General features: G+C 53.7%; 3 protein-coding genes across 3 annotated transcripts; all 3 read right to left on the bottom strand.

Moving 5' to 3' along the window:
- Positions 1-315: 315 nt before the first annotated feature.
- M409DRAFT_67119 (uncharacterized protein) lies at positions 316-1,050 on the bottom strand (the record flags this gene model as incomplete). Its single annotated transcript, XM_033817268.1, has 1 exon — positions 316-1,050. The coding sequence occupies one exon, from the start codon at positions 1,048-1,050 to the stop codon at positions 316-318; it is 735 nt and encodes a 244-aa protein (XP_033666679.1).
- Positions 1,051-1,971: 921 nt separating this feature from the next.
- On the bottom strand, positions 1,972-2,307 carry M409DRAFT_24076 (uncharacterized protein; the record flags this gene model as incomplete). Its single annotated transcript, XM_033807074.1, has 3 exons — positions 1,972-2,006; positions 2,060-2,170; positions 2,232-2,307. The coding sequence occupies 3 exons, from the start codon at positions 2,305-2,307 to the stop codon at positions 1,972-1,974; spliced, it is 222 nt and encodes a 73-aa protein (XP_033666678.1).
- A 4,815-nt stretch (positions 2,308-7,122) lies between these two features.
- Positions 7,123-8,061, bottom strand: M409DRAFT_24074 (uncharacterized protein; the record flags this gene model as incomplete). The annotated part of the gene is made up of 1 exon (XM_033807073.1): positions 7,123-8,061. The coding sequence occupies one exon, from the start codon at positions 8,059-8,061 to the stop codon at positions 7,123-7,125; it is 939 nt and encodes a 312-aa protein (XP_033666677.1).
- Positions 8,062-9,045: the final 984 nt, after the last annotated feature.

Here is a 9,045-nt window from a genome sequence, read left to right as displayed (position 1 = left end):
GCACTATTCGCATCCGGCTAAGGCGAACGATGAGGTCAACGAAAATGAGGGCATTTACGCTGCGTGGGGTACGATGGGTAGAACAGCCAGACTTGGTTGCTTGGGTTTTTTGTGGGGACATGGAGGCTACACAAGCTCTTAGCAATGCAAGCGGTCGTCATGAAGGTGATCATGCTCAGAAGGCGGTATGACGCTGTCGGTCTCTGTTGAGATGCTGTGGTTCGAGGTACGACGGAGTTTTAGAGCTCTCGCTGGATTGTCGTTGGTTGAATCGATCTCGATGTCTCTTCAGTGCGGGGCCTTTCCAAGGGTCGTTCACGCGCTTGAAGCAGCAATGATGCTATCCGCCATGCCGGAAAGAGTCTCAGACACGACTTCAACTTCGCCGAAGATATCTTCCAGTGCTTCCTTCTCGAATACCGTGCAGAATGCCCCTCTGAAACCAACTCTTTGCGCAGCGCTCGTGTCCCACATGTGTGCAGCGGCGAACCATGGCCGAGGTTGTGTTCCTGAGCTCAGCTGCTCCAACAATGGTTTGTACGACTCTGGGTCCGGTTTGCCAATGTTTGACGTGTCACAGCTTAGCAGGTTCTCGTACGGGAAGTCAATGCCCGCCTGTTCGAAATATGCGGCACATCCCGTTCCGTCGGCTGCCGTCAATGCCCAAACTCGAAGGTCGGCTGCACGCAATTTCTCGATGCACTCTCTGGCCCCTGGACGCATTTCGAGCTTCTTGTATCCATGGTCCATGATGAACTGTACGTCCTCAGAGCTTGCGAATTGCCGTGGTTCTGCAATGCCGGCCTTGAACAGCATGCGCCAGAAGATCGCCTGAACAACTTGTGCAAACCCAACATATCTGCCGGACATGCTCAGATAAGTGTATTCGCGCTCGGCGGTCTCAAGCCACATCTGGCAGAGTAGTATCGGTTTGATACCTTCTGCCCGCAATTTGTCGCCCAATCGATCGTCCGTCGCTCTGAACATGGCCTCGTAACCGACAAGGGTCCCGACCACATCGAAAACCACGTTGCCTTTGGGGGAAGCCATCGTTGTCGAAAGGTATCCTGTGCTGCTGTACGGGGAGGTAGTATTCTTTCTTCCGTCGCCGATGCCAATGGATCCTTGAAATCGGCCCCGAATGGTTAGGCTCCCTCAAGCTGGTTGAGTATCCGTCGAGCTCCAAATCATTGTATTTGAGGACAGCGTGCTTGAAGTAACTTCAGAGCATTCAGGCGTGTCGGGATGCCTCATGGAGCAACCAAAGGGCGTGATACCGTCGTCTACCTTGCGAATAGGGACATGACGCCCACTTGAGCGCAGTGGATATGTCAGCTCCCGCAATAGTTCCGACCAGCCAAGCGAGAGATTCCGTCCATCACTGTGCAGCGACTTTCGCAATTGCTGCGAAAGCTTGCGGGTATTCGAAAGATGTGCGTGTCAATTCCTGAGAGAGTGATGTTGTGGTAGGTTTCAGCGACTTCAGGAAGCAAAGTCTTCACCGCCGCTGAACCTCAACCGCCTCCTGAGTCTTGACGCTAGTCTGCTTTAAGACGGGAAGCGGCAGATCGTTTAGCCGCTCTAGATATCCATGTACCTAGGAGTCGAACTTGCCCAACATAAAATGAACAACAATTCTCTTCGCGACTGAGTATAAATATCCCAGATATGTTTTCAAATGGAACGGACAAAAGAGACTGCTTTCGCTAAAAGACAAACAAACAGGAAAGGGGTTGAGGGCACAACGACAAATTCATCTTGTCAATCGCGAGACCGCAAGACCGCAAGACAGTACGACTAATAAACTGGTCGACGTGGGCCGGTAAGACTGTGTATTGCCAGTGTTTGCAAGCAATGATGGGGTACTGTTGCATATACTATAACGGTGCGTTACTGAGGTTTACTTACACCAAACACGACACGAACTGTCTGAGCCCAAGCGAGAAACTATACCCTAAATCAATCTTAACCTTAAGGTTCCTCGATCAACCGACCCGGAGCACACCCTATCAGCGAGTTAGCAACTGATTGAATGCTTGTGGTTCCGAGTGCAACATACAAATATTGGCCCACATCTGTTGAAATCCAGCCCAGCAGTGACCTACAGCAGAGTCTGCAGGCACCACACTCTGCCCAGTACAACCTCCGTTGCTGCACCAAATTGCCTGGACTGAGTGTTCGTCAGATAAAAGCACTGTATTCTTGGAGGGCCTCCAAATGCAGAGACGTACACTGATTGAAGCACCACTCGTCTCTACCATCGTAAGATGCGTAGAGGGCGCTACTGGCTCCGAAGGGACCACCCATGGTGTGTCCAAACCCTTCTGATCCTTCCCCACGGTTGTGGTCGAGGTCGAAGAAACGAGACTCCATGAATTCTTTACAGTCTGTATCGCGGTAGCTGTGGCCGTATCAGTAGACAAACAGCATATTGGGAACGAGAGCGAAAGGCTTCACAAATTGACCTGCACAGCAGTAGCACCCAGAGCCCAGATGGACCCGAGAAAGATGGGAGACTTCATTCTCCGTAGAAGAGAGCAAGTAATGTGGGGAGAAGGCAAGAAGATGTTGGAGTTGAAGCTTCGTTGCAAAATCGAACATGTTGTTGAATATATATGCGTTTGCCAAACAACATGCGCAGTCGGATAACGCTATTGACCGTACGGAGATCCACCAGGAGCTCGTACATGTTGTAGAATTGGATGTAGTACCCCATGTGGCAGTTAGAGTGCTCTTGTCGTTCTATACGAGTGGCATACGCGCGGTCAGCCTGATGCACTGATGACTAGCCAAAAGCTTCCCTTTACAAGCAGTCCAGTAGCAATCTGTACGAGGATGTAGAGCAATGCAATTGTGTTTTGAAGCTGGCCAGTCAAGGAAGGTGGATGCATGTTTCGGGTCCCGCCAGGATTGAACTGACGAACGGTTCTGCTGAATCTTGTCGTCGGCTCTGTCGTCGTCAACCCTTGCGAACGCCTGGATTCGGACTTCGTGCTAGGACCAACATTGCTTCGCTCACAAAGGACTTGCCACAGAGGAGTGAGGTGCGCTCAGAAAGATTCATGCAAGAGAGATTGAGATGAGAGATGTGAAAAGATATCTGAACCCAATTCATTCAAGTCAAAACTGTCTTGAGTTTTCTTTTTCCTTCATCAACAAGACATTAAACACACGTCGGTGCTGTTCTCCTCCCAAACTCCCCTGCCTATGCAAACTTGCTAATCACAAGATACAGATCTTGTACAGTCATCTTTCTCCTTCTCCTCAATCGTCATATTTCAATGACCTAGTAAGTCGTAGGGTGAGCAGTCGGCGTAACGAGCGAAAGCTGGCCGTTGGTCGAGACGCACTCAGCACCGTTGGGGTACTGGTGGGCCGGGTTGCAGGCGTAGCCGGTGGTCGATGGGGCTGGAGTCACGAGGGTGAGGGAGCCCGTTGTCGAGATGCACGAGGCGCCGTTGGGGTAGGAGTGTGCTGGGTTGCAGGCGTAGCCGGTGGACGATGGGGCTGGGGTCACGAGGGTGAGGGAACCAGCGGTCGAGATGCACGAGGCGCCGTTGGGGTAGGAGTGAGCTGGGTTGCAGGCGTAGGTGCTGCTGGAGGTCGGAACGCTGGCGGCCGTGGCGGTGCAGTCGCCGCGAGCGATGGCGGCGGCGTTGCAGATCAGGGGAGTAGTGGTCACCGAGGCAGATGACGCAGTGCGGTACTCAGGGACATCGACTGAGCGGGTGACGAGAGTGATCGAGCCAGACTGGGAGACACAGGTCGCGCCGTTAGGGTAGGAGTGAGCTGGGTTGCAGGCGTAGACGCTGCTGGTGAAGCTGGCGTTGGGAACCGAGCCGGTGATCTTGTGGGCTTGAGAGCTGGTCGAGACAGGCTTAGAGCTCATGCCGGTGTAGACAGTCTGGGTGACAGTGATGTAGGCGACTGGTGGGTTCGTGCAAGCTGGGGCAGCTGGGCAGTGGCATGCCTCAGAGGTCGACTTGGGAGCTGGCGGTGGGATTGGGGTGTTGACCTTCTGGGTGCTCTGCGGTGGCTGAGGAACAGCAGTGGTGACCTTGTAGACGCTGGTGACAGTGGAGTGGCCGCTGTAGACAGAAGTCACGGTTGTGCCCTTGTTGACGCTGGTAGTAGTCTGTGGGCAGTAGGTCGTGTAGACAGTTGTGTGCTCGTAGACCGTGGTTGGCTGGCTTGGCTTGCTCTGGACTGGAGTTGATGGAGCTGGGCTGTTGGAGGTGAATTGGTTGTAGCCCAAGCAGCCAGCGAACTCAGAAGCACACTGAGCGTAGTTTGGTGGGTTGCTTGGGTTCTTCACAGAGCGGCAGTCATCGTACTTCTTCTGGCAGTCGGCGGAAGGCGAAGGAGCAGCCGAAGTTGGGACGGTGCTGGTGTGAGGAACGACAGATGATGGGCAGCCACCCTTGCAGGAGGTAACAACGACGGTGCTGGTAGTCAAAGTCGTAACAGTGGCCTGGCCAGAAGTCTGAGTGACTGGGCAAGTCGTAACAGTCGTGTAGGTGGTGTAATCAACAGTGGTGGTAGCTGGTGGGAAGACAAGTCCACGAGTGCCGTTGACGCTGGTGCAGGTCTGACCGTTAGGGTAAGAATGAGCTGGGTTGCAGTCGTAGGCCGAGAAGCTTGAGGAAGCAGTCCTGTACTCAGGGACATCGACAGAGTAGGTGACCAGAGTCAAGTGGCCGGACTCAGAAACGCAGGTAGCGCCACTGGGGTAGCTATGGGCCGGGTTGCATGCGTAGGTCGAAGAAGCAGATGGAGCTGGCGTGACGAGGGAAAGCTGTCCGTTGGTGGAGACGCACGATGCACCGTTAGGGTAAGAGTGTGCCGGATTGCAAGCGTATGTCGTAGAAGCCGAAGGAGATGCGGTCCTGGATTCTGGAACGTCGACAGAGTAGGTCACCAAAGTCAAACGGCCAGACTCAGAGACGCAAGTCGCTCCGTTAAGGTAAGAGTGGGCCGGGTTGCATGCATATGTCGACGATGCTGATGGAGCTGGAGTTACCAGCGAGAGCTGACCGTTGGTCGAGATGCAGCTCTGTCCATTGGGGTAGGAGTGTGCCGGGTTGCAGGCATAGGTGGTCGAAGCAGACGCAGTCCTCGACTCAGGCACATCAACGGAGTAAGTGACGAGCGTGAGCGAACCGCCTTGCTCGACACATGTAGCACCATTCGGGTAGCTATGGGCTGGGTTGCAGGCATAGGTCGAGGAGGCAGATGGTGCTGGAGTCACCAGAGACAATTGTCCGTCGGTGGAAACGCAGCTGGCTCCATTTGGGTAAGAATGGGCTGGGTTGCCTGAAGGATCATTAGCATGGTCTTCGAGGGATCGATGTTGAACGATACTTACAAGCATAGGTAGTCGTAGCTGCACCACCGCCGTAGGCCGTCAAGTTACCGTTGGCAGCCGCAGGGACAGCAGCCACCGCGGCAGCGAAGGCCAGAGAGGAGAGCCTGTTGTACATGGCTCCGAGTATTGAAATAATGAACAATCGATGAGATCAAAGGAAACAAGAAACGCTGGTTGTCGTTGCTGTTGCTGATATACAAGGCTGAAGGATGAAGAAGCGATGGAATGCTGATGATGAGAATGAAAGGGCTTACCTCGAAATCCTTCCTCCTCTATATACACAACTTCTCTTCATTCGTATCCAAAGTCCCAGCTCAAACAGCCAGATGGTCCCCACGTCAAAGTCCCCGTATTCCAGCAAAAGGTGGCTCTGGCAAGTCAAAGATAGAAACCAGACGTCATGTCAACCACAGCAACCCTTCGTAAGCTGCCCGGGGCATCGAGAAAACACGACGGTCAAATGCTAGCCTCGCCTCTAACATTTCAGGCTAAAGGCAGACAGCATGGTATGTCTTGGAAGGATCGCCACGTGTGGCGACGGCGTCTGACGGATGTTCTCTCCAATGGCTGCTGGTACCTTCTAACGGTCCAGCCGTAAGACGAAAGCCCAGCGCTCGTTCCATCAGAGTCCTTGATCGCTCGTGTTAAGATTAGACGGGTCTTGTCTCTCGTGTCGGCCCTCGATGAGATCATTCCGCTATGCTCGGCGTCAAGTTCGGTCGCCTTGTTTGTTGAAGCTTAGGTATACGAGAATTTTCCGTCGTATCAATTGGAGGGGCTGGAACTTTCACTCAGAAGGATTCGGCTTAGCTTGTGTAACCTTAAACTTTAGTAGCGCCCTATGCGGTACCGCTACATCTTTGTGCGCAGCAAGTTGCAAGGTATGAAAAATCTGCAAATAGCAACAGAATGTATGTACAGAGTAGAAAGATCTAGTGTACTTAGCTTCAGAACACTCCAGATTCTTGCGGCGGCTGTTGTTCTCGGATGAGACCGGTGGTGTTGCTCTATTCTGTCCTTCTCTTCGATGGCACCTGGATGCCCTCGTTCCCGCCGGAATCGACGCAAGTACCGATTTCTGGCTATGAGGCTGTGTTGATGTCCAAAGAAACGTCGAGTTCTGCCCTGATGCACACCGTCTCCAGTCTGTGCGATGGAAATTTGCCTCGTGATCAGTAGCCTTCGCCAAGAGCCGATCGTACCCATCGCCAGCCACCGTCAATGTCGACTCGTATTGTCAGTCGTTGACGTAGCCATGCTGTTCCTCATCAGTCGTCTGTGGGCTTCTTCTACACCAATCCGCTCGCAATTTCACAACCCGTGTACGATCGTTCGTCGAGTCTCAGAGTGGTAGTAGTCAGGCCAACATGCACGCAAGCCTTGCCATCGAATGATGGTTCTTCCAGTAGGACGAGATTACCGCCTCTTTCCAGCCAATCGACAGTCGAAAAGTCACACGTTGGGTATCATTCTGCATGCCTAAGTGTAGCTGTAACCAGCGCTCTATCCCCTTCCCACCCCAGAGCCTGATTCTCATGGTATATCCGCTGATTTACGTCGTTGATACATCGCCGATAGCATACATTCCGACGCCGTTTGCAGTGAAATCCAGTCCAGAATTCCGATGCCTCTCCTCTGTATGGCCCTGAACGCTGGTGCTCCATCGTCGAGACATGTACTGTACTGTATGTCCTTTCCATTCCCAAAACCACGCTCAAAACGCCATCGCTCCCAAACGCAGACCCAAACCCACCTCCTCAACAACACCGCCCCCTCTCCACCCCCCTCTTAACCTCATCCTCCACCTCTCCCCCATCGACCCCATAACTCGTCAACCCACCGGGCGTAACAATCCCACCCAACCAACTCCTCCTCTTATCCCCGGGCCCGAGCCGAAAACTTCCATTGCCCCCACCAGGCAACAGATCAAAATACCCATCCACGCGCTCACTCATCGGCGTCTTCAGCATCGCATCCTCCATGAGTTTAACCTTCTCCTGCCGCAGCGCGTGTTGCTCCACGAGTTTGCGCGTGATGACACGGAAGACTTCGTCGATACCCTCCCCGTCCTTGGCGGAGATCTCGTGGCAGCAATCCCATATCTGCTCTTGGCCCCAGAAGCCACTGCTGCGGTTGCTCTGCGGACTGCCCAGTCCCAGTCCCACCCCCATCGGTGTCACAGCAGCAGCAGCAGCGGAAGGATACAACTGCTCCGCAACATACCCAATACACATCTCAAACGGCACCTCCCTCAGCGCGGGCTTCTCAGCCACAACATCGCTCTTCGTCCCCACCACATGCAGAATCATATCCCCCCACCCCACCCCATCCCCACCATTACAATTCTCCCTCAACTCCCTCAACCAGCTCCCCATCTCCTCGAAACTCCTCCGACTCGTCACATCATAGCACAGAATCGCCGCGTTCGCCCCGCGATAATACAGCCGCGATAAGCTCCGGAACCGCTCCTGCCCCGCGGTATCCCAGATCTGCAGACGGATGGTGGTGTTCGTTTCGGGGTCCGAGACGCGGGTCGTGAGGAAGGAGGCGCCGACGGTGGATTGCGCTTTGGAAGGGGGGATGAAGGCGTTTTGGACGTAGCGGTGCACGAGGGTCGTTTTGCCGACGTTTTGGGAGCCGAGGACGACGAGTTTGGCTTCGAGGGAGGGCGGTGGGGAGTGCGTGTGGTGGGTCATTGTTGGGGTGAGTGCGTGAGCTAGAGGATGTGGTTTGGGGATTTAAGGAGTGAGGTCGCTATCTTGTGCTCCTGTTTTCTCTCTCACCGCCGACAGCAGAGGTGGTGTGATCGTGTGACTTTCGATGAATTGAAGAGTGCCATATCTGGTCGTCCTGCGATCAATCCCCTTGATCCAAATCAATTAAACCAGTCTCCGTAAGAAATCTTTTCCAACACACAAGCGATATGAAGACGGATTCAGGAGAAGAGGAAACGACCCCATCATGACGACACAAAGTAAACACGCGATCAACGCCAACGCTAAGCCCGATCGTGGCAGATTCGGCGGTGAGGCCGTCGGGCCATGTGATGCGTTTCCCGTGTCTTGGTTGATCGATTCCTCGCTTCAAGAGCTCGAAGGAGGATGAATGCCACCACATGATCGGAATCTGACTGCAGGAAAGCAGGATAAGGTGAAAAGACTGCGTAGAGAAGACGGGTTCCGTCCCAAGGAGAAGACATTGCCGAAACTCAATCATCGATCTTGCAGCCTTGGCAATTACTCGTTGGAGTTGGACATGCGCTGGCACGTGGTATACAAATGTGTCGTCTGAATTAGACTGAGGGATAGAATTATTTTCATTGTTCGTAATAACCCCTAAGAAGCGACCAGTCCCTTCATACCACCCGCCGCAAATCCAAACAGCGAGTCCATACTAACCCAACCCCATCCACTCTTGTCCAAGTACGCCTTCACCACATCCCAGCAGACCATGAAACGCTCCCGGTTCTGACTCGCCAATATCTTCGGCTTCTCTTTCAGATCCTCCTCGACCTTCACCAGGCCACCGGCGTTCAGCTTCTCCAAGCTCTTGTCGAGGTCGAAGATGCCTTGCAAGTATAGGAGCTGGTTGTACAGCGCCTTCTCACTGTACTCGAACTGCATGCGTCCTGAGCACCCGAAAGCACGACCGTTCGGCCCCAGACATCGATGTCCGTACAC

This window comes from Zasmidium cellare (genome assembly GCF_010093935.1).
Source record: "Zasmidium cellare ATCC 36951 unplaced genomic scaffold M409scaffold_21, whole genome shotgun sequence".
NCBI classification, from domain to species: domain Eukaryota; kingdom Fungi; phylum Ascomycota; class Dothideomycetes; order Mycosphaerellales; family Mycosphaerellaceae; genus Zasmidium; species Zasmidium cellare.
This window is presented reverse-complemented; position numbering and strand designations above follow the sequence as displayed.